Source organism: Micropterus dolomieu, linkage group LG23 (assembly GCF_021292245.1).
Source record: "Micropterus dolomieu isolate WLL.071019.BEF.003 ecotype Adirondacks linkage group LG23, ASM2129224v1, whole genome shotgun sequence".
NCBI lineage: Eukaryota > Metazoa > Chordata > Actinopteri > Centrarchiformes > Centrarchidae > Micropterus > Micropterus dolomieu.
In genome coordinates this window covers 14,983,567-15,009,944 of record NC_060172.1, presented here as the reverse complement: position 1 = coordinate 15,009,944, position 26,378 = coordinate 14,983,567, and the positions used below count along the sequence as shown (strand labels likewise).

The 26,378-nt window shown below is 39.9% G+C and overlaps 1 protein-coding gene across 1 annotated transcript in view; it reads left to right on the top strand.

Moving 5' to 3' along the window:
- The window catches only part of stk32a (serine/threonine kinase 32A), a 70,465-nt gene that overhangs the window by 31,119 nt on the left and 12,968 nt on the right, over nucleotides 1-26,378 (top strand). Inside the window, exons 5-10 of the mRNA XM_046040242.1 lie at nucleotides 9,496-9,533; nucleotides 15,340-15,429; nucleotides 17,651-17,754; nucleotides 19,879-19,995; nucleotides 22,196-22,321; nucleotides 23,883-24,011. Coding sequence (XP_045896198.1) covers nucleotides 9,496-9,533; nucleotides 15,340-15,429; nucleotides 17,651-17,754; nucleotides 19,879-19,995; nucleotides 22,196-22,321; nucleotides 23,883-24,011 — 604 coding nt within the window. The remainder of the gene's footprint in view (nucleotides 1-9,495; nucleotides 9,534-15,339; nucleotides 15,430-17,650; nucleotides 17,755-19,878; nucleotides 19,996-22,195; nucleotides 22,322-23,882; nucleotides 24,012-26,378) is intronic.

Below are 26,378 nucleotides of genomic sequence, written 5' to 3'. Positions count from 1 at the left end.
CCCCCCCCCCCCCCCCCCCCCCCCCCCCCCCCCCCCCCCCCCCCCCACACACACACACACACAAACACACAGTATGCAGTGCCTTCCCTTATAATCTTTCTCATTATCACTCTCCTCCTTTTCCCCCCTTTTGTGCCATTTTCTATACAGTACTTTCATTTCTTTCCCATGCTCCTCTCTTCCTCATCCTCGTTTCTTGGTCTCGGTTGTGCAGATTCTGTCTTCTTCTCTGAGGGAGTGGCACAGCACTGCTTCAAATAATTTATTTGCTCCTTCATCCCCTTCTCCTCTAGAGACCTTTTGCCAAGCTGCCAAAAGGGAAAATGTCTTAATTCAGCTATCTGGTTAATTGAAGGTGAAAGGGGGTAAAAAAACCCTAAAAACTCAGTGGGTCTTCTCATGGATGGTTCTTAAAATTAAGAGATAATACACAGTACTGCAGATTGCATGGACGCAGACTAAGCCCTTCCTCTTACTCTCCATCAGCTGCTTGAAATGGCGGGCATTTGTCATGTCGTCAAGTGAAGTATTCTTTATTCATGGAGTGTTTTAATGTTTTATTTCCCAGCAGAAGAAGAAAAAAAGAACCAGGAGGGAGGGCAGGGAGGGAGGGACACTCATATTTCATAAATGCAGATTAAGGTGCCAGTTGGTGCCAGCTCTCTGATTTCCACCATGAAAGGGTGAACTGAGCGTTATCTTGGTGGAAAAATCTCCCTCAGCTCAACCCAGCTCTCAACAGCAGATTAGCCGATGGGAGGAGGTTTGTGCTCCGAACATGAGAGAATGTTTACTAGATAGTCTGCTCCTAAAACATCACTAATTGCCTGCTTGTGTATCTAACTCACGTGTCTGTCTGTAGAATAAAGAAGGAGAGAGATTTTGGCAGGAAGCAACATATTCAAACAGTCAGAAAGGCAGGCAGGGAGACAGGAAGAAGGAGATCCAGGCAGAGATGCAGAATCAAAGAGCCAGTCAGAGAGGGCGGAGAAAGCTAACATTTTGTGTAACACTCCCTGAATGTTTCTAACTCAGTGAATTATTCATCACTCATAATTGTGATGTGAGTTTTGGCCTTGGGTTTTTAGTGCCGACTGGCTGCTTTCAGTGTCTGCTGTGTACTCTCTCCCTCTCCCAAAAATCAGGTCCAAATTAGACCGGGGACTTGTCGAGCCCGACTTTCGTCAACCAGACACACTTAGTATGTGTTAATGAATAAGGAATGAACATCTCTCAGCTCAAAAGTTGCTACTGTCACATACACACACACACACGCAATGTTTACCAAGGTGTGTAAACACAAGGACGCACACTCACACGTACCTGTGCCATTCTCACACTTGTCAGAGCTGCTTCTCTTTAACAGAAAGAAGAAAGGGTGAGAGAGAGACGCAGCACTTCGCTGGGTTGGAGCTGTTAGCCTCTGTGGGTCTAGTTTGGCTTTCAATTCACGTTCAAAGGCAGCGGCTGTCTGACTTGCTCTTCGGCGGCTGGTGGGCGTGGGTACTTAGAACTGAAGGATTCTGACACTGTGTGCATCTGTGAGTGTATTCCTATGCGTTAACTGGGCTCATGCGTGTGTATGTGTGTATTGCTTGTTTTGTGTGTGATGTAGCTGAGCCGTGGGCTTTCTGGGGCTCCTCCACTCTCCTTTGTGACAGAGAGGCAGAGGCACAATCTCAAACAGCTCTCCGCTTTTATTCTGAAGTGGAGAAGAGAGCTACAAAAGCAGCATCGCCATGAGAGAGCCTCTGATTAAACTGCCTGCACTATATGCCCAGAAAACCTGCAACACCAATTTCACTGTATGGATTTAAAAAAAAAAAAAATTAAATTAAAGAGAAATCCACTAAATTAAAGATTTTTATATGGCTGTTGGCAATCCACCTACATTTGTTTATTTTATCCCAAAGCCAGAAAACAGAAAAATGTCAAAAATGATTAAGTAGAGCTTAAACGATTAGTCAATTAATCAAACAGCCAGTCGACTATTTTGATAGTCGACTGGCTGCAAAAAAGACCCAGAATTAAAGGGTTTTGTTGGTTTTCTCAGTTGAGAAAATTTGAAGAAACCTTGGATTTGTTATTTTGTTCCCTTATTTTTTCACTTTATAGACTATAAACAATTAACAATTATTAGATCAAAATAAGCAGCAGGTTAATCAATAATGAAAATGCAGCCGTCCTATCAGGTAAGATTTTTTAATTTTGGTTCAGATTTTAGGCCAAGTTCTTCTGCAGCTGCAGTTAAATAACAAAGCATGATAGTAAGGTTTTGTGTTTAAAAATGCACCTGTATTGAGATCTCCACCAAAAATGTGGGTGTCAAATCTGCTCTAGTTCTGAAACATTTCAGACATTACCCTACTCTAAACTCAGCTAGGATAACAAAGGATTTGCGTGTGCTCCACTACTGGTTTGTAGACAGACAAAATGTGTTTTCGTCATCAAATGTGACAGATTTTTCTCATTACTATCACACTATATCTCCTTTTATTCCCTGAAAATCCTGTGGGAGCTCTTACTGCCTCACAGTTCACATCTAATGGAAGGGAAGAGTGGATATATGTTCTTTCATAAGGATCTGAGTGAGGTTGGTTGCATGACCTGTGTGTGTGTGTGTGTGTTTTTGTGTGTGTACAAGCCTCCATTCTCAGGTGTGCTTGCACGCTCCAGTATCAGTGCAGTATCATATGACCAGGTACAGGGTTCAGTTACCCCTCTGCCTCTGATAGCAGGCTGTAATGAGGCCATTAGATCCTGGTAATAGCTTGTAGGGCCAGTCAACCGAGAGAAAAGCCGAGGGGATCAGCTTGCACTGAGCTCTCCTGGTCTTTCGTCTCACTCCTCACTCAGAAGAGCCCCAAATTTTTTCCTACATCCTTCCCTTCTCCAATTGCTCACTTCAATCATTTTACCCTACTTGCTCAATTTCTTCTTTGTACTCTCTGCTCCTCTGTCTTGATTTAACCCGTAGCTCACTAGATCTCATCCCCTCTTTCTCTGGCCAGTCCAAGTTGTCTCATTGGCTCTCCAGTTTCTCAATTTATCCTTACAAAACATTACTATGTAATGTAAAGCTATCTGAATTAGTGCTCAGTTCACCACCTCCTTGCTCCCACTCTGGCCTGTACATCCCAAACTATTTCTCTCAATTCATCCTTTTTACCTTTTCAGCCTCTTTCGGTTTTTCATATATTTTATACGACAACTTTAGATCTCCTTCCCTACCTTCTTCTGTTTCCCCAACCTAATTTTCATGGCCAAGTGATTCATACACAGCTGCCAATTCATATGTAAAACACATTTGATTATCATAATGTTTTCTTCACTTTTTAATCTCAGATAAAAAAAAAATCGGAAAATCTGACAGGATAGTTTTCACCTAAAAGAGCTACAATTTTGTGTACTACAGCACTGACAAAGAATGCTTGATGATTACAAATTGCTACCTCGTAGTTTAGTGAATGTTGTAGGATCTGAGCTTAGGAGCTAGAAGTAATTCAAATCATATCCAGGCGTACACACAGTCACAAACTATTCTAAGTATTTCCCAACATCCCCCCCCCCCCATCACATTTCATCTGATAGAATAGTGTAACTCTTTCATCTCATACGCCTTTTTGTTGTGCCATCTCTGAAAGCATCCAGTTCAAAGTGGTAAACGCTTGCAGATGGTTGAGGTGTCAGTTAGGCAAGCAGTCAAACAGTCACACAGCGCTGGTGTGACCGGAGCTGCAAAAGACCCATCTGTTCCTCAGCGCTAATAAACGGAGCATAGTGGTTATCCAGGCTAATAAACACAGGAGAAACTAAAATATGCAGGTGACAAGTGAGAGTACTTTCACAAGTCTCCTCTTTTACTATAAAAAAATGGATGGTAAGTCATACAGATCAGTTCATTTAAAAACTTCAAATCAAATCAGTAACACTGAGTTCAGTAAAATAGTGTTAAAACATACACGTCACTAAATGCAATACACAGTGCATGGAGAAACATTTAATTATATCAATGGAATTCCTCACTACGGTTAGGTTTCTAGTGTTTTTTAATAACTAAAACTCAAAATCATAGCCTTCCTGTAGCTGTGATGGTGATTCAAAAAAGCAGCAATGGATCAACAACATGACTGAAACATTACAAGACTCTAGCTGAGTCAAGGAAAAAAAAAACATTCTGTGAATATTAGCGCTGCTCTTTCCCTAGACATCGTCATAACAGAGCTGTCTGACCTACTTTTCATTATGACTTTATTTTTGATAGAAAAACTTAATTATTTTTAGGTCAGCTTCTATGAAAGGAAAATAGAATTTAATTCATGCGTCATTAAACTGAACCCAACTGAGAAGCTGGGATTGATTGTGACTGTTAGAATAGGCTTCATAGGTCTCTGAGGTTTATAAAATATTGACAATTTTAGTGCAAAACCGTTTTGTTTTAAATAAATGTCATTATTATCTTCTTTGTCTTGTAACATAATGCTCGATTTATTTAAGCTATCCGTGCCAAACTCTCTCTCTTTCTCTCTCTCTCAATAGTAGTAATAATAATAATAATGTTGTTATAATTATTACTATTATATTACTATAACTTTTATTATTATTATTATTATTATTATTATTATTATTATGACATTTAATGAAATTAATTTAAAGAAAAATATTGGACCTAGACCTGGATAACCACTATTAGAAGATACTCACTGATGATAGTTGGTCCTGGAAAATGTATAAACAGATGCTATTGTTTATTGCTGGTGGGTCACACATATTGTAATCCCTCACATAGCATTTTGCGTGTTGCAATCACTTTTTCTTTTTGCACAGAGAGCTGACTGTTTTGTCCAGCTTGCCCTTCTTTTCTTTCAGTTGAATTTGGGGAGGTCAAACACAGTCTCCAGGACAACAATGTTGATAAGCACTGCAAATTCATCACTCTGATTTGTGGCCAGTGACTGCAGGAACACCACCAGTTTCTGGATGTACGTTGTTTGCATGGACGGTCCTGTTGCGTCTCCTCTTTCATTTCATGTAGCTTCTCATTTGTGTCCTCTCAAATACGGTCGACTATCAAAGTGAAATAACTCTCATTATCATTATCCTCATAATAGATGAGATGATCGTGAGATAATCTGCCAGTTCATTTAGCTTTTGTTTCCTTAGAAGACATTATAACCACAGTGAAAGTCAGTATCACATATCACACATAAGTTGCCTCGGTTGTGGATATTTGTATGCAGTGAGCCATAATGGCTGTTTCAGGCAGCTCGTTTACTGTGTTTACTTTTGGTCAGACTCAAAATGATTTATGTAAAAACCATGTTTATTTTGAAAGCTGTACAAAGATCGCACCTCTTACTTGTGGAGCATTTGGAGTAATACAGGTGCATCTCAAAAAATTTCAATATCATGGAAAAGTGCATTGTTAGCACCAGAACCAGAGATTAAAGGCTCAGAAAAACTAGGTGTTTTGCAAATTCTTCATTCTAAAATTCAAATAGTTTTGAGATACTGGAGTTTTGATTTCCATGAGCTGTAAGCCGTAATCATCAAGATTAAAACAAAAAAAGTCTTGGTGTATTTCACTTTCTGTGTAATGAATCTACAATATATGAAAGTTTGAATAAAGATTACAGAAGAAAATGACATGCTTTGTCATAGACACATCTGAGAAAGAAGGAAGGGAGCGTTTTCAAACATAAACAGGTGTTAAGTTGCTCCACTGCTAGGAACAGGTGAGCCATGGCCATGATCATCCTCTAAACAGCTTGGCTTTTACCATGCGCCACCTTCTAATGAGCCTTGCTTCTTTGCTTTATCTCTTGAGCCAGTTGTCTCATCTCGTCCTTGTCCTGTGGCTTCACAATGGCAGCATGGCCTTTAGCTATTGAAAAGGCATCCTTGTTCTCACTCAGAGCCTGCTTTTTAAGCATCGGCAGACGCCCCGCCTCTCTCCCCTAGTTCCAGCCTTTGAGGCAAATGTCAGCTAATTAAGGCTTACATGGTCGACCTTTCTCACCCCCACCTGAGCCCACGCCATTCGATCTGCCAAAGCACCCAAGAGCTGAGCTCCATGCAACAGGTTGTCTCCGTGAGTGTGCCACAGAAATGCCCATATGCGCACACACAGGCGCACACAAAATACAGGTCAGCATGGTCTTTGATATGATAAATACTGCTGGGTTCCTACAGGGCAGTTGACTCAATTAGAGGAGACACTCGCTGACTAACACTGAGGATGCACAGTGCATTGGCTGCCAGCAGAGACTGCCACAAAGATGGTGTGTGTGTATTACAGTGTGCTACAGTCTCCATACTATTATGGTTCGCCAAAAACCCATGAATGTCCTCTTGAATGTCCCATTGTCCTTTTGCTGCTTCTACTGTCACAGGAGTCATTCATGTGAACTCACTGAATGAAATCCCCTGCTAACTTGACTGCAAATCAAATCATTAAAAACAAACACTTGTAAATGTTTAGGAATAGCATGTTGACTTCACCATCCGTGAAAATGCATACACAATAGGTACTTCTCAAATGTCTTCATTCTATAATGTTGGTCAATTCCAGGGGTGTGGTAATTGTTGCATTTCAAGAACAAATGCAACATTTGAGAAGGGCGCTGAGTATTGAATATCATCTTTCCAGTTTAAGCATTTTGAGAGCTATGGGGATACGTTCCAGAGACGAAAGAGTAGAGAGAAGCCGAGGACTCACTGTGCCCTTCCACTCTTTAAATCTGCAGCTACACAGGGGAAATGGGCATGAAAAAACATGTCTTAGGAGAGGAAGGTTATTACCACAATCTGACGCTGTCCAACACTTTAAGTGTGCGTTGTTGTGCATGACATGTGTTTGTGTCACGGGGCAGTGGTGGGAACCAAAAAGGTTAAATGCAAAAAATAAAATATTAATAGTCTGATCGGCACATACAACGTCAGGATAGGACAGAAAAAGACAGTTGACAGTGTCAAGGACAGATAAAGATCAGTGAAAATGAGAAGAATAGTGTTGCTTTTAAATAGAATAAATGGCCAGGAGGGACGTCATTCAGGACTGAGCACTTTGATGTGGCTGGCTGTCAGTCAGGAACCTTGGTATTGCAACTGGTGCCTTTATGCCACTGTGAATCAATTTGGGAATCCACAGTCTGTGTTGCTCTGAAATCTGTTGGTAAAATGTATTCTTCTCTCTACTACTTCACTTTATATGGCTCCAGTACATTGAAGAATATTCAATGGTGGTGCATTCATTTAACAAGAATAAAGGGTGATTTGGAAAGGAGAGCATTTATCAACAAATGTACAGAATGAAATCAGAACAACAAAAAAACACAAGTAGGTAAAATGATAAATGTCACTCTTGTCAGCAAAAATATAGTGCATTAAAAACATAGTGTGTTGGCTAAAACTGACGTTGATCAGCTAAGTGTTAGTAAAGGAACTCTTTTCTATGGAAAAAGGAAAGCAAATCAATGACATTTCTTTCAAAGCATAAAATTGCAAGAACGGGAGCATACACAGCCAGTATTCACTGTACCCAACAATACGTAAGTATAACTTTTCCTGTGTAGTGTTTTATGTAATTTATTTTCCTCATAATCTCTGTATAGTAGCTTAACACCAGATCCAATACATCTTTTAGTGTAACAGGTAGCTTTCTGTTTCCAAGAACAGATTTGGCTACCAGAACAATTTGGAGTAACTGTGTTGCTTCTGGATGTGATTTGGATTTATGTGGTGTCAAAGAAAAGTGTAAACAATAAGTGCAGAAAAACAAACATCTGCTTGTTGAAAAATGGGAGGAAAAACTGAAAAAAAAAAAAAGAACTAAAGGATCATGAGAAATGAGCAGAAGCAGTGACTTTAATAAGAGCCTCATTCTACACCTGTTCCTCTTCTCAGGTGTCTCAGCTACTCCCACAGCTTAACCTGCTGTCCCTTCTTCCCCTTCAAAAGTATTAGATAGCCATTTGTTGTTGTTTTTTTCACACTCCTGGTTCACAGTGGTGCAACAGAGTGGCATTTTAAAGTTTCAATATGCATTACTATATGTCCATTTTTATCATTCACTGACGCAAAATGATTCAACACAATAGTGAGTCAGCCTACTGTATATTCCCCTAGCTTTTACATTTGGTGACCTGTGCACGCAGTTGTAGGGTATTTCTCTGGTACACAGGAAGTGTTTTGTTTTAAGACGTCAGCAGCAGAAGAAGTGGTTTGTTCAGAAGAACTGGGTAATTAATATGAGCAATGCAACCTCCCTGGCAGGACAGACAAAGAGGAGAGGGCCACCTACGAAACTCAAACGTCATTATCAGTAAACAAGACAGCAGAGTACCACCCACACTGTTTTATTTACAGGTAAACTGTGGGAAGTGCAGTGCTGAAAAGCTAAAGCCGTGTGTACTTATTACTAAAGATGTTGCAACAAACCAAAATCAAGGACCTTGAAGATAACTATTTTAAAGCACATTTTTAACAGTGTATCTCATGGAACCAAATGTGTGATGATGTGACGAGGCTGGTGGTGACTAAAGTTAAGTGATGTCCACTGATCTGATTTCGAAACATTTTGGTACTGTGTTCAATAATTCCTCTGACTAGTCCAATGGGTTCACTATTATTGAAAGTCAAAAGTTATATCCTTGTCTAATTTGAATATAATAGCTTGACACAGGATGCATGACATTCCAACAAGGTCTCATACCAAACTAACCAGGTTGTTTGTCACTTCATTCAAAGTGTTAATAAACAGCTTCTGTGTGTTTTATGATCTGTCTCCCCTTTGATGAAGTCATGCTTAAGTGAAGGCAATTAAAACATTGCATCTCCTACCTCTAACTAATGGAGCTGCAAAGCCTGGTCTCCAGTGTCAAAGTCACACTGTTGGTTGGTTGTTCAACAAATAACCAATCTTATGGTTTCACGCCCACAGACACAGCATTGTGATGTAGCCTCATACTAAACAGTATAATCTGTTTTTGAGTCATAAGTAAATGTTGCCTTTTGCGTACCTTTTAAGCAGAAAGATTTTTAAAAGCAGTGATTTAGAGTTATAGTGAACAAAAGAGAGCAGTGTGGAAGCCAGTGTCGACCAGCTGTCCATTATCGTTGTGGTACTTGGTACAAACTCACACAGTTATATCCACACACACACCCCAAGACAACACTGGGCTGCTTAGCAAGGCTTAAGCTTGATACATATCAAGAATACTCAGGTGTTTAAGGTAATAACAAATTATACTAAACTGGCATTTTTGTTTTCATACTTTGCATATTTGATTTAAGTATTACTAAAGACTCTCTACATTGGGCCAGATCTGCAAATCCCACTATTGCTTGTTCTCAAACAACGCTGCAAATTTGAAATTTAAATATTTGCACAGAAATTACATGCAAATACAATCTGATCCTGATTATACTCACTGCACATAAAGACATTAAACTCATACTAATCCCCCTGAACTGTGTTTGTGTTTTCCCTTCCAGAGACATCAAACCTGACAACATACTACTGGATGAACATGGTAAGATCCCTTCTCTAATTCTATTTTATTAATTCATATGGATGTGAGGGGGTGGAGTACAGAAACTGTACAATAAGATTTAATTAGGTTTTGTAGTTCTTTACATATGGTTATAACTTGACTCACACGGCTAGTTAACTGCTTCTGACTAAGGATTTTACCAAACCTCCAACTTCTGGGATGACTGCTGCACAGATCAAAGAAGTTGAAAGGCTGGTTTCACAGCCGTTGCCTACATAGGCCTTGCATCATACAGGAGGAAAATACAACTTACTTTAACAAATGCAACATAGAGAAGGATTGCACAAGTGCATTTTTATTTTCAGGTGAAGCACTGTGACATTTACATGGTGCTTTTCCTTTCTGAATGATGGGATGAAATAAGATGGAGTGATGTGATAAAAGTGTGGAGGACAGGCAGTTATTCATCTTGCGTCCTCTCTGCTGTGAGGGGAAATCCTGTTCTGAATGATTGATTAAGTCTCATCATAGGCTTTATTGTCAGTTTCAGTTTCACACAGATAGACATACACACGTGCACGCGCATACAATGACAAAAGAGACAGAGAGAGCAGTGTGTCTGTCAGGGGGAGGGGAACTATTGTAAATCAAGGCTACATAAAGAGAGACTGTAAATTTCTTCAATATGTTAATCAAGAGGAATAATAACATGCTTCTTGTTATTATCCATCCTAGAGGAACACAGACATCCTAAGATGGGATGTTACAGCATGCATGTGTACACTGCATGGCCAAAGTATTACAACATTATGAACATTACACCTTTAGGAAAAAAGCATGTGGTAATATGCTGCAGGGACTTGCTCCCATTCAACAACAAGCATGAGTGAAGTCGGCCAGGTGATGAGGACTGGCTCGCAGTCGGCGTTCCGGATCATCCCAAAGGCGTTGGATGAGGTTGAGGTCAGGGCTCTGTGCAAGCCATTGAACTGGGAAAGCAATTTCTTTATGGACCTGGCTTTATGCATGGGAGTAATGTCATGTTGAACAAGATATTGTTTCAGTCACGTGTGGCATATGGCTTTGCTTGGAGTAAGAACCTTCACACACAACTTGACCTGTTAATTAACGGAGTTTATAAAACCAGTGTGTCATTCTTACACTAACACTATGCTGCTGGCTGTAGCTTCATATTATAGCATAAATCTGTGGTGTTATCCTTCTCATCTAACACTCGGACAAAAATATCTAACTATTCCCATCACTACATACTTTAATGGCAATAAAATGGGTCATGTTCTTAAGTATGACGACACATCGACTTGATATGTATGTTAATCCAATGGGGTATGTATTCAAATTTACTGGTTCAAGTGACGGAGGTAACAGTATAGCACTATTGTGAGCTAAACCTTGAATTAACAGTCCTTCTGCAGTATAGTAGAGGCCGCACGCCTCTGGAGCAACTAGGGGTTAAGTGTCTTGCTCAGAGAAACATTGGCAGATGTGCTAATGATCATGTTGTATACAAATTTTATTTATGAGCTGATGAAACTGTTATGTATTTGCAACATTGTGATATTTACTTAAATGAATAATTAACTATATTAGCCCGAGACTAAAAGTGTATATTTTTGGTATACACACAAAAATACACACACACAAGTCCTGAGATCTCAGAGGGCACTGGGCAGCTGCTTAGGGGACCTGAGGAGATATGTGGGATGGCAGCCCTGCTGTCGCTACAAACTAGAAGCAGACAAAGAAAGACAAAGAGAGAGAGAGGCAGGGGAGGGCGAGAGAGAGTGAGAGAGAGAGAAACTAAAAAAAATTGTGAGACAAACGGGAAAAGCCACAAGGACAAGACAAGAAGGACGAAAGTGATGAGCAAACATTTCTGGAAAGAAAGATTTGTCAGAAGAAGAAAAACAGGGTAGGCAGAGAGAGACGGAGATATGGGAAGAAAAGAGATAAAGAGGGAGGAGAAAGGAGACAACTTTGTCAACCTCAGCCTGATTTCCAAAGCATAACAAACACTCTCACTGTACTGAATGTGTATGTGTCCTTTTAAATTCAATAAGCACTTCTCTCCTCCTCATGCATCCTACCCACACTCTGTTGTTCTGTGGTGACCTGTAGTTTACATCACCACTAAAGTCTAAAACAACATGAGGTATCAGAAGGGGGGGGGGCAGGGTGTTTCCTTCTGCACACCAGGTCATTTTTGAAAGCTGCAATTGACCCCTTCCTCCTTTGTTCCTCTGGGAGCTGCCTAGAGAAAAACTATTTAGTCATGCACATGCGATGCCACTTTGTTGTAACTGCGTAGCCCCGTGATGCTGAGAGAAGCTCCAAGAGGACCGTTGTCTAGGTTATCCACTGTGAGAACACACACATGCTACTAAAGCAGGCATGTTGTGAAGGAAACCACAGCTTCCCGCACCTCTCCCAAAGAAGCTCCGGGGCATATGTTTGCTCGAGGATGGCAGGTCGGGGGAGTTGAAGGAAAGAACATGGCCTGAGAGAATAGAGCAGGGGCTCGGACAGGGACAGAAAGAGAGGGTAATGCATAGGACTGAGGAGGAGGCTGCGGGAAGGGACTGAGAGGCAAACTGTGACAGTTGCTCTATTAAATTACATTTGGTGGTAGCTATCAGTACAGTATGCAGATCTCGTGTCTACCTTCTGCCTAAGTAGGCAGTTAGACCAAAAGCAGTCCTGCATTACAAAATTGCAAGGGGCTGCGTTGCTGAGGGCATGATGCATCAGGTCCCAGTGAGACAATTCAAAATGATCTGGCAGCTTGAGTGAAAGATCTTTAAGTCTCAAGTCCTATCAGACACCAAAACACTGCGCAGTGGTTTATTATATTACAAGGATTTTTCCTTGTACTTCTGGACAATTCCCTGCTGCAATAATTGTATCTTTGCTACAAAAATGGAAAGGTAAATATATGGGGTTCATACTACAATGCATTTGATTGGACAACACAGACCTTACTGTGTGATGCTTAATTTGCAAACATTAAGCCAGGTTGAACTATACTGTATTATTTGCTGGGGCCCCCTGCACTGGCACCCCTGGTGCGTTAACGCAGAAAAGTGGACACATGCCAGTGGGTTAAAACATTTAGAACTAACTGCATAGACTGATAAATGCATTGATATGGATTTGAGGGTATGTAGGGACTCTGACTTGGTAAAAGGCTTTGGAGTTATAGTATAGTATATGCAGTATATAGTATAGAGAGTTTCAATTGCTGATCTTCGACTGTGCCAGTGTTGTGTGAGTCGTGTTGCATAAAGCAAATATGAATAAATAAGTTCATGTAGAAGTGTACTTAAAATAGGCCACAAAATAGATCCAGGATGGCACCTTTACTAAACTCATTTGTGTATGTACAGTATGTGTCACGTAGTTGTCATTAGCGGCGGGGGTGTTTTGTAGTAACGGTAAGCAAAGAGACATTAAAAATAGAAGAGCTATGCAGCAGCATGATATAACCCAAGGGTCAAACCCCGACAGTTGTGGAGGTAATCCCAGTTGAACATGTTAGATAACTAAGCCACCAGGAAACCTGCTAAACCATTGTTCAGCGACCACACATTGCAACCCTCACAGGCAGGAAACAGTTTGACTGGAGACAAAAACGATTTATTTTATTTAATTTATCTCACATACTGATTTTAGTTTTAAAAGCAAGAGATTTTACTTAATTTAAGGGAACCACTCTGAACTACATATTTTATTTTAACAAATTCAAATTTGATGTGTATTCTTTTCATTTAGTGCACACGCATGATCAGAGTGAGTCAAGTGGCCATCTCATAAATAGTGCAATAGCATCAAATGCAACAAGGAACTTTAATTAAGGAATAAAAAATAACATGAAAAGTATTGCAAGAGTAAAAAAAAAAATATTTCTCTTAAAAATATATATATTTTTTTACACCACAACGTGCCAAAATGCTAAACAATAATAGGAACAGGGCATGAAAAAAATGACTGAATGACCTGAAAATTAAAACCCCGGCCTTTCTGTGTGGAGTTTGCATGTTCTCCCCGCGTCTGCGTGGGTTCTCTCCGGGTGCTCCGGCTTCCTCCCACTGCCCAAAGACATGCGGCCTAGGATGATTGGTGACCCTAATCACAAATCAGCCACAAAGGCTGATTAGCTTCCTCACTGTCTCTGCAACAAGCAGACTCCTGCTACTCTACAGTGGGCAATGTTACAGTATATTAGTATGTTACTAAAATAAAAGCACTATGCCCCGAATAAGCTACTTTTTTTCTCTCTCTCTCAGGGATCCACTTTGGATTAACTTTCACAGACGCCACTCTGGTGACAGAGTTCTGTTGCCCAAATGCAACCCACTGTACATTTTCCATAATACAGATTTGGAAACTGTGCCATGGTTCATCTCTTAATCTCTCTTTGACTGACTGTTCACCACCATATCTGCCCTACCACTGAAAAAACTAAAAGCCTCTATTATTGCACACCACAGACTTTGGTGCTCTATAGAGCGTTAAAGGTAGAGAGATGACGTCAGAAAAGAAAAAAAGGGGGAGATGAGCATGTGACAGAGACAGGAGGTATCATTAAATATGAAAACACAAAAGAAGCACTACTCTTATTCAAGCTCCAGTTAATGTTTAAACAGACATTTCAGTCCAGTTGTGCCTTTTGTCACAGACATCAGACTGCATTAACAACCCTTTAATATCGGTAAAGCATCACCTGATATCCTCCCTGTGCATCCCAACACATCTACACTCATACCATCACAGCTTTGAAAACAGTGTGTGAGTATAAAAGTAGCAGAAAAAAAACATAGAAGAGGAAGATATGGGAGGCAAAATGGAGAAGAGGGTGGAATAGAAAGGTACAAAAAAACAAAAGGTGTGATAATGCAGAGTGACAAAAAAATGATGGAGGTAGAAAACAGGGTGTGAAAAAGAGGACGAGATTTTTTGTGTACTTCTGTTATCACTAAGGCTCAGTGTCCTTGTGTAAAGAAACACTTTAACTGGCCAGCTCCTCCTGTATGCTTTACATTCACACACAGTTATCTGTTTGTGTGTGTAATAAAGAATTCTGCCTTTAAAAATCAAAACCAAAACAGAATGTGTATGGCAATGCAGCTTTTGTCTCTGGTCTTACTGTACGTGTGTTTGTGGGGTTACTGAGGACAGCCGTTCATGCGAACAATCACTCTGCGGCAAAAACTCTCCTGCTCCGCCTTGCTCTCTCTCTCAATATGAGAAACACACACACACACACACACACACACACAACATACATATTCAACTCATTAGTGGGTGCTCACAGTGCATGGCAAAGTCACAGGTCAATGGTTTGACTTTGAAATAACTGAGGTTGCCAGCAAAATACTCTGGACAGTCTCAGCTCATTCACAATATCATGACACACATTTTACTCCATCAACAAAGCCGCAGTTAATTTGCATATAATGCCTTTTTCATAATATTAGTGTAAGAGCATTACGATCGTAAGTATGCATAAAGGAAAAGGCATCATTTCAATGTCTTATGTTGTACATTAAAATTCCTTTGATTCTCGTTTCTGCACATCTAACACTCACATAAGCAGCATACAAAGTAGGATACCTGCTATGTGTAAGCTGTGGTTAAATTTAATTCCAAAAGAAAAAGCTTAAACTTTAAAGGGGAAACACAGTTACTGTAGACAATGACTCTCTGCGATTGTACAGCTCTGTGCCACCTTAGGATTTATAGGATTCACACAAGTGATATACTGTAAATGTGTATTAGAAACATTGTGTGTGTCACTTTGAGGTAATATAATCTCTCTTTTCTACAGGGCACGTCCATCTAACAGACTTCAACATTGCAGCCATTGTAAAAGAAGACCTAAAAGCAACGTCCATTGCTGGAACGAAGCCGTACATGGGTAAGAAACTACATCACTGACCAAGGATTCACAAGGAAACTTTAACACTGGGGACATCAAACTAAAGCTAGAGGAATCAGTTAGAAACCATGATCTTTACTTTACATAAATCATAGAACATAACTTATATAAATTCCACAAAGCATGCTTATGTTTGCTAATCCATATTCCCAAGGATACCAAAGGGATGTTAGAGACTAATGTTGGTGAGCCCAGCTTTCACTGGAGGAAGCATCCGCCCTTTTCTGTTTAGAAGGCAGTTTGTCTCTCTACATTCTTGTTGATTCATCACTTGATGTGAGAAGACAAGTGCCAACACCCAGCACATAGAACGAATACAGAAAACCTCCTCACTCTGAGATTCAGGCTGTAATTCTTACATGTCCTACATGTCTAGAGTAGGTTTCAAAAACTCAATGAATCATATTATTATATTATTGATGAGGGAATGAATTATATGGATTGAGGAACACATGCTCTTGTGCAGTGCAACAATTGAGCATAAAATATGTCGCCCCCTTAAGCCCGTAAAGCCAAGTTCACGGAATTTGGCTTTGGTCAACATTAGCTGTGACATGAACAAGATGCAGCTAAAACTAAGTGGCGGCTATTTATAAATAAACTTAAGCCCTTTGATTAATTATACAGAATTAAGGTGGAAATATTATGGAGCTTAATGCATAAATTCTGTTTAGGAAGCATTTGAAGTTACAAATACTACATCTGATAAACATAATATGGAGGCGCATTCCCTCATTGTGTGTCTTCTTTGTGTCCAAATAAAAAAGTATATGTAGTATATTCTTTAGGCTTATTTGCTTGATTTTGATGCATTTGAAACCTGAGTAGTGTTTAACATTTTAAAGAACGTAATACTGCCTTTAGAAACGTACATTTATCCTTTTCACCACCACTGCAGTCGTCCTCCTCATGACTCTTAAGTACAGTAGTGATCAGGTCAATGTGTATTCAGCTTCTGAGAGATCAGATAGTAACAACAGTAGTAACAGGATTTCAAGGGGAGCACAACGTTTGTGTGTGGAAATGAGTGTGTGTATGTGTGTGTTTTCATCCTTGTGTGCTCACGAAGGAGAATGATCTTGTAACCATGTGTGACTAGAGTTCAGGTGAATACTCTGTGGTGTAATAGATTATTCAGGGTTACTCTGGAAAGAAGAAACCCCCTCCCCTCTTTCAGAGACTTCACTAGATGAGCTACACTTTTTCCCCCTCCGCAAGAGAGCAGAGCAAACTGGAGAGGAGGGTGTCTGTGTGTGTGTGTGAGTACAGCTGAACGATTATTCACTTTCACAGAAGGGGGAAACAAGCAAATAACCAAATTAATGGTTTTGATAGCTTGTCCCACCCAGAAAACATGTTATTGTATAATTATTGCAAAGACATTATAACGCTAAATTGGCTCTAAAATCCCAATAATAAAAATTTGCAAAAAGAATGGAATTTATGTTTTTTCCATTCCAGACCAACAACAAAAACTCAATAGTTACATGTAAAAACTGGGCGGTAATGAGCTCAAGCTCTTCTTTAACGCCTGCTGTCAGTTTCTTGCAGTTCAGAAGTACTTACATGTATAAACAACTTTTACAGGAGGGCTGCACAATTAATCAAAATATATCAAAACGTCCCTAAAAACAAGAAAGAGGGATCAAAATACACAAGCTATAGCCCGACATATATGGAATTTTAAAGACAGATACCAAATTATATTGCCAATAATTTTTTTTTTCTTCAGAAACACATAACATAAATAAATTATCTCTAACATTTGTAATGTGTAGTCATGAGACACCAAGATAACATCACATAATTCAGTTTAAAAAAAACTTTTTTAATTGTTATATATAGTACTTTGAACAAAAGTACAGCTGATTATTTCAGCTGATTGCTGTGTCTTGTGGTGGGTTTGTGGCTTCCAATCATGTGTGTTGCCAACAGGGGTGCCCTCTGATGGACAAACTATGCAACGATAACACTAACATAACTTAATTGAAGGTTATGTCTTCCATCTATTCTTTTCTTTTTTAATTGTCATTCGTCGAATGTTTTAAACCTTGATAGCAATTTATTTGCAGTTACCTTGTATCGGCCTCTGGGCTCTAACACAAACACCAAAAAAGTTCATTTCTAAACTAGGAAAGGTATGTGTCTTCACACACCACACTTATTTAATTTTGTTGTACAATATCTTTCTTTCTATCAGCTCCTGAGCTTTTTCAGACCTTCGAGGGGTCCCACCCTGGCTACTCCTTCTCTGTTGACTGGTGGTCACTGGGCATCACAGCATATGAGCTACTGAGAGGACAGGTAACTCAGACACACATGGAGTACCATCACCACATGCTCACATCTCAACTCACGTCAGCATGGCCTGCACACTTTACTGCAGTGAATAATACATATGACATCTATAAGCGTGTGCTGGAAAAGTCCTGTCAGAAGAAAAGCAGACATAAAGCAAGTCCTCAGGCTTCGCAAAACAAAGGGGGGAGTGAAGCTATAATTGAATTTTACATTCAAACTGACCGTACCGGGGAATATGTTTAAATGTTTAGTCACGGCGTGAGACGAATCGCTGCAGGAGAATGAGAAAATAGAATCTGAGTTATTTCGAGAGCCATGTAATTGGAATTGATTTTTTTTAAATATTATTTATTTAATTTTGTCCTGGTCCCATCTGGAGAAGTTTAATTCTGATGTCATGGAAATAAACACAAGATATAATGTTTTCACTCCATCTCCTTGCCGTATCTGGCCGAGTCCTGGATCCAACAGCAGTCTGTTCATTTTGGACTCAGCTCAGACTGCAGCTGCAGAATTTCCTCTCATATTTCAGGACGATGATAACACAAACTACAGTAGCCTCTGTATACACTGACCCAGAACACCTGAAACTGATCCGGAGCTGTCATGAAGTGTTTCTTGAAATCAATTTCTCTTTTTAGACATGTCAATGCTCTCCCTCTCACCTTTCTCACTAACACTATGGAAAGGTACACTACATAAGAACTTTCCATTACTCTTTCTAATATGCATTCTGTCCACTTTCTGACCTCAGAGTTGCATCTTACTCCCACTAAAAAATCTTCCTCAAGCTTCAACCTCAAAACCTTGCTTTAACCCTTCTAAAGTATGTTTTGTCCTCTCTCTTTCCTCAAAGCTGTGTCCTGTGATTTTAAAGTACTTTTAACCTCCACTCATTCAGAAAAGGATTGCCGAGCACACACTTACACGCCTTCACACCCAGAAATTACTCAGAATGACAAAGTTTTGGGATGTTGTTTAATCTGTGACATACAAGTAAAACCATCTCCTAAACTTTCTTTCACTCCTCTCTCTACACACCACCCTCACCACCTCTCAGACAACTTCATAACTCTGTCTTCTAAGGACTTTCTTCTACTTCTTTCTCTGACTGGCACATTGCACCTATATCTATACAGCATAAATCTGTCTCAGGATTTTAAAAAACTGGCCTGTTGGATGTGCAGACTAATTTGGCTGTTGAAAATGGAAAGCTTAGTATTATCCAGACCTGGTCTTCCCTGTTGGGCCTGATCACTTGTTGCAGGTAGAGATCCAGGCAGCTCAGCATCTCAGAACCACAAATCAAATCCCTGTCACTTAATTTCTCCACCTCCAGCCTTTGTTTTGTTTCTAAATTAAACAACTCTTCTCAAACCCTAGAATGGGAACCTGGAGACCTCATGGTTAATCTCCAAAAGAATGCAGATATATTGTAATACATGAGCCAATTCCTGCTTTCTGAACATCTGACTCCAAAAGAATATATTAATGGTTATCTGACACCTTATGTGTGCCTTGTATGGTGCAGAATTGGAATATAATGGATATCAGCATCTAAAAGAGCCTGTTATAAAAAGGAGGCATCTGACCGGGTAGCACGTCACTCCCATTTCTCTTTCATCTTTCCAGTTTCTCTTCACCCATTTATATATTTGCTCTTCTGTAAAGAACCAATCTAGGAGAAAAGGGAACAGGTGAGATTGTCCATCTCCAACCAGCCTGTTCTAGCTGTGTCTTGTTACGGTCCCATTCTTCGGCTTAAGTGAAAGAAGTCTCTCTGTCCCAGACGAAGTCCAGAGGGTGGAGGACTGGCGAGAAGAACTCTCAGCAGGCTTTCCCTTGTTTTCTGACACACAGAGAGCCCTCTCACACTGAAGGGCCGAGAGTTTAGGTTGTGTTTTGAGAATAGTCCCTTATCCTTTGTTCCCTCTGTCATTTGTCCCTGTGAGTGCAGGAAATGGGTTCACAGAAGGTGAGCACAAGGAGAAGAGGAAGAGAGAGAATAGAGGGCCAACTGTGGAATGAACTTTAAGGCACATACTTTATCAGAGAAACTCCTCCAGGCAGTACATGACTATGAATAACAAGTTGTCTGTGACATATTGTCTCCTCTCCTCTTTTCAGAGACCATATGTGATGAGATCCAGTACACCAGCTAATGAGATCCTTCAGACCTTCCACAAGGTCCATCCTAGCTACCCAGCGGCCTGGTCTTTGGAGATGAAGTCTCTTCTCAGAAAGGTAAAGGAGTGGCACCTGAATAATGCACAGAGGTACAAAGGGTATGTATTTATCTCAGCTTTTCACGTGATACTACCTCCCTCACCACATCTCTGTTACAAGACATACCAACTGGTGGCTACAAAAATATAGGTAACTGAACTACTTCAATTAATAGCCCGGGCATTTATTTGCTTTAATCACTAAACTCATCCCAGCCTATATTTGGGACAGATGTCTATAGGGAACAGGCCTTTAATTCCTCTCCCACAAAACTCTTGCTCAGCAAAGATTGGAAACAGGCAATCAAATTGTTTATTTAAACCAAAACAAAAACAAAATCGATGAAAGTCAAAGAGAGACAACACATCTAGGCCAACCCCATGCACAGAAAGAGAGAGAGCGAGCCCCGTATCAAAATAACTCTAGCCTAGGATGAAAGCCAAAGGTTACTATCATTGACCTTGGATTTATTTTTATGAAAAACAAGGAATGGACCTAAATTCAAACTTTATAACCGCCTCAAAGGTAAGGGAGTCACCACTATTTATTGCCTCTCTTGTTTACGATATCTTGCCAGTAAATCTGAATGAATTATACTTTGGTGCTCATGGTTTCCGTAAAATGGACTGAACGATTGAATTGTGGAGAACCTAACTGATCTAACATTGTGTAGCATGTCCATAGTGACATTCGTTTTATGCATATAACATTTTTATTTGTGTGTGTGATCTAAGTAGCTTATAACCCGAACCCGGTAGGCTTTAAGAAGTTTTATAATGTCCGCAGAACGTCTATAAAACAGACTGAAGTGTGGCCACATCAGTGAACTCACAATGGCAGATGCCGACTGTTTCTTATATGCTACTCCTGTTTAACAAGCATCTTCAGTGTACAGTGACATTACATGCACTCCATTGAATAGCGGCATTTACCAGTGCTCAGGACCTGAAGTAACTGTTCCCTGTGTAGTGTAAGTGTGCTAAACCTCTCTTGAATGTTAGTGGGTGAGTGTGGCACATTGTACAAAAGGTGTTTCTTTGAATTAGGTCTACAACACCTCCAGAATGTACTGTGGTCCTATATTTAAACCTGCACAAAGCTGAACTCCAGTACCACAGTACTTCCATGTAAAATGCATACCTTGACCAGTTTGAAAGTTGTAATGTTGGAGGAGGAGGCAATGATTTAATGTTGGTGAGACTAGCTTTTTTACGGGCAGCCCAATTGCTACTTTGAAGGAGATAGTTTTGCTCTTAGGTCTGAATTCTTTATTTCCTCTGGGAAGACAATTATCCATACCTGACACCAGCAATTAATTTAGGAAAACAAGGTGCACCTATAGAATCTTAATTACGGGATCACTTCCCTTGTTGTAGCACAATACTTTGTAGACTACTGTAGTGGTTTATTTATTCATGCAAATCTTGCACCATGCAGTGCGGCTTTATAATTATAATCATCATACGATCAGTATTCAAGAAGAGGACATTGTGTGTGTTGTTGCCAAAGAACAGTGACTCAGTGTTAAAAGTCACACAGTACACAGGTAAATAAATCTAAGGTACGAAGTCAACAAAACTCACAAACACTGCAAACACACAAAGTAGCACATGCCTCCTTACCAGCAATCATTTAAATGTACATTTAATGTAACAGACATATTTTTACATTTTAACAGTCTATCCATAATTAACTGTCAAAAGTATGTTCTTCGCGTCACAGTTAAGCCACTACAAAGCTAATAGACACTGCTGCTGTAGCATTTAGGTTTTGTCTTGGCAGCGACCCACTGCAGTCAAACTGTTGCATTGCTTCGTGCTCAGACTCCTCGTACCTCATTGGCATTCAGGTTGCATGTGTAAATGTGTGTGTATGTGGGAGTGAAAGGGAGAGTGAGCGTGTGTGTGTGTGTGTGTGTGTGCGAAACAGCAAAAGATGTAAAGAAAGTGAGAATTTAAGGAGAGATTTGATCAATGCTCAACATATTTGCCCTTCATCCTTCAAATCCCCTTGAAATTCTGTGTCTTATTTTCTTTTCCTCTCCTGTCCTTTTTTCACTATCTTCCACCCCGACCCTTCTGTCCCCGTGTCCTCATTCTCAGACACATCCTTTAGGGCAAACATGTGCTCGCGTCTCAGTGGGACTCTTGCCCCTAACTTTTGGGCCATGCCTCCCCATGGACAACTTTTCTTACTCTAATCTTTTTGTCTCCTTCAGTTGCTGTGCATAGATGTCCAGACGCGCATTTCCTGTCTAGCAGAGCTACAGGATCTGGACTACATGTCAGATGTCAACTGGGACGCTGTGCTCAGCAAACAGCTTCCTCCAGGCTTTATTCCCAATGTGAGTATCAGAACTATGCTGCTCATATCTGAATGGAACTGAATGTATTTTCCTGACATTGCCCTGCTATATTGTGTTGCAAATCAGATCCAAGACACTTTTGCCAATCCATCCTCCCTAAAAATTGGCAAAAATACAGCAATGTCCAATGCTTTAAAAACAAAACATATGATGAATATGCTATCTGTGGATGCCAAAGTATATTACTATGACAGTATGATAGCATGACTTTTCTCTTCTTTAACATTTCAGAATAAAAATTCCATCCATCCCTGAAATCCTTCCTCCCTTCTACTGTTCTCCCATACCTATTCCCACAGCAGAAATTCCCTAGAGGCGACAAAGATGCAGGGGGGAAAAAAATCCAGCCAGAATTACCCACTCTTCATCTAATCTTTTCTAATCAAGCTGTAGACACCACCCCCTGCTGGGCTGAGCTGGATCTCCCACTGAGTGTGTAGACTGAATAAGACAAAGCAGCACACCTGTGTGCATGCCTCTTAGATACAGACAAAGGCAGACAAAGCCTCTCCATGTATACCTACAGCTCTACAACAAGTTAGGTGAAGAAGACAAGTGCCACTGGAAAAAATTATAATAAGCAATAGTTCAAAATGCATGTATTATCACATAACACAAAGAAAAGCAGCAAATAGAGGCTGAAACAAGGGGACATTGTTTGTATTTTTGCTTTAAAAAAGACTTCTTTGTTGATTAACACCAACTTTCTATCCAGGATTGTTTAAGTGAAGCAGCACAGTGACAAGTTCTGTCACTGCTTAGTGCCAGAGATTAATACATGAAGAATAATTACTGCTGCAAGTGAAGAGCTGACTAAATGACTTTATGAAAGTCCATAGCGACTGCAGAGCAGCGGGTATTCCCTGCGGCCAGGCTGGCACAGCAGAGGAAAAACAGAGATGATCGATGGGGAATTGACAGTGTCTCTATCTAATTATAGGCCTATCATCTGTCTTTAGTCCCTTATAGACTCAGGGTGAACTCAGCCCTTATATTCTGTTTCCTAATTTCCCAGCATTGAGTCTGCATTGTCCTGAGCCTCGATCTTTCCTGTAGAGTAAAGGCGTGCATTGCATCATTCTGTACTGTATTGCATCATATGACATTATATTGGTAAGTGATACACAGTTCATAACAGCATGTTAATTTGCTGTTATGAAGTTATGACAAATGTAGCTTTGAAATAAATATAAGAACGACAAACACAAAAGTCATACAAAAGTCATACCTAGAGATCCTCAAGCTACAACAGAATACACAAGAAAAAAGAAATACACACTAGCTTATTGTCCATACTGACTCATTTACAAGTCATCTCAAGTAGAGTGCAAAAACACCGTGACAACGACAGACTGTTACTGATAGTGCTGCCAAAATCAAAACCACGAGAAACTCACAGATTATTACTTTTGTAGTGTAAACTTGGCATTTAGGTTATGTCTCAGAGTTTTACATATTAATACAATTACATTTTTGAACCTGTGGATCTGTTGGGTTTTAAATTTTTTATGTGCACCTGCATGTGTCTGCTTCTCTATAGAGACGGAGACTAAACTGTGACCCTACATTTGAGCTGGAGGAAATGATCCTGGAGTCCAAACCGCTTCACAAGAAGAAGAAAAGGCTTGCCAGGAAAACCAGGGACCAGGGATCTGATGGCTCCCCACAGGTAATGCTTTGAACTAGAAACTAAACTTGAATAATTACACATCACACAAGAACTGTCTTCAGTGGATCACACGTGCCTCTTAAAACGTGTCTCTCCCTGGCTCATTATTCATTAAAGAAAAGTGACCACTTGTTCTGTTTGGCCGAGATACAGGTGATAACTTGCTCCTTAGTTTTTTTCCTTTTAAATGTGTCTAGAGTGCTATTAAGAATGTTGAGGACATATTTCAGAGCTCTGTCCTTCCTCACCTTCATCAGAATAAATGGGCCAGATGCCTGCTGTGAGTGTGGGGAAGCCAAAGAATGCAATCAACTAGTCTTCCACTCGGTCCACATAAATCAGCTGTTGTCCTCAGGGCGTTTATGATAATATGATGAGGAAAGCACTGAAAGGTTAATTTGATCACCCAGTCAAGTGAGACGTGGGAGGAACCCACACATATACACACATTACACACTCCCAGTGATAGTGAAGGCATTTAGGCAGCAATGATTTTATTTTTTGGTCTAGTGCAGCAGACCTTGTTTCAAGACTAACTGTAGCTTAGAAGAACTCCAGTCATTTGTGTTTACTTGCATCTTAACTCCAAATAGGACCGACGGTGTTGAAAGCTCGAATAAAACCATAAAAACATTCTGTGTGACAAGAGAGGCAGAATTGACATCTTCTGCAAGGGCATCTTCTGGGGGTATAGTGACTTCCCCCAATCTGGCAGTGCAGGGGTGTTTCGAAAAGAAATATTTTAGGGAAGATTTTCTTAAAACTCTCAATTTGATGTGCAAGTTTTTCCATCTGCACATGGAAAACTTTTTTTTGTGATAGGGATTTTGATAATAAAATGTGCTTTCATTTTCAGATGGAAAATCTATCATTCATCACTGACTACTGACAGATATACTATTCTACTGCTTTTGACAATTCCCACACCACTCTACCACCTAAATCACTTCTCTGCACAAACATTTTCTGAAAAGTTTTCTAATGGGACATGCTGGGAGATGCTTTTGTCACACAGTACTTAATTCATTTTCGGTAATATGTAACCCCAGAGATCAAAAAATTTGTACAGCAAGGCGTGTCACTACCTGTCCTGTGTTGATAGTCATTCTCCCCTGATATATAAATGTGTAAGAGATATAGTAAATGGTAAAGTACTTTTCTTTTCTACATATTTCATCACAAAAACATTTTACAACAAGAGAGATTTTAGTAATATGCCTTTAAAACAGGTAGTCAGGTCTGTTTATCAGAAGAAATGCATTTAGAGCACAGGGTTTGCCACACTGAGTTCTAGGCTTCTGTCCAATTTTGTCCAGTCTTTCCACTGATACAGTAAAAGCTCAGAGATCAGCAAATTAACACTAACACTAACCATCAGATAGGTTGTGATTTAATTTGTGTGCTTTTACCAGCAATGGTGCAGGACTGTGTGTTGGGTCTGGTCACTATCCAACAACACTGCACCACACCACTGAAACTTGCTTGTACATACAATGTACATACAATATGCACACACACAAAGTCAATACATTTGGAACCTCTCCCATTCTGTCGCACATTAGAACGGTTTATGGGACTCTTTTCTAATAGAAGTAAAGCAATTTGTGTGGTCCAGACCCTAGAGCACATACCTCACCAGCTTGCAATAAGAAGTAGGAGCTGGCCCGAAGTGCGCCATGTTTTATGAAAGCTGACAGCTGCTTGTGGAAACCTGCTTATGTGTATATATCAAGAGATATCTCACTTTGCAGCCAGACAACATTCGTTATCCCTTGGCCCATTCAGACAAAAGCCCCCTATTCTAATGAAATAATGATAGTAGCCTTTCAAGAAAAACATTTATTATGTTTATGGAGTAAGATGAATTAACAGTTTATGGTCAGACTAAGGGAAACTAACATTAAGTCAGTGAAATGGTTTTGTGCTTTTGTGGCTTGCATTTCCTAATTAAATCACCTTATTCATTACGGTTTCACTTGGGCAATATTTGATCAATGTAGCTCGACCATCATGTTCATGTGAAAATGATTTAAACAAACGACTACAAGTATCTTATATTAAAAGAAAGACTGAGCTTTTATGTAGACAAGTGAGGTTTATAAGTGGTAAATATTAATAGCAGTTAAAGATTTACTGATTTACTGAGGTCAAGAATAGAAAATTACATAAAGAAAGTCCTGTTTCACCCCCTCTCTAGAGCACTGCCATTTTGGCACAAAACCTCTAATGTCAGTCCTCCTCTTTAAAGCCTAAAACCTGTCACTTTTAAGGTGCTTTTGATAAATAAGTTTGTTCGGTTTGTTTTCATGGCAAACCTAGAGAGTGATTCACATTTGCCTTTACATCAACCCATCTTATGTTAACATG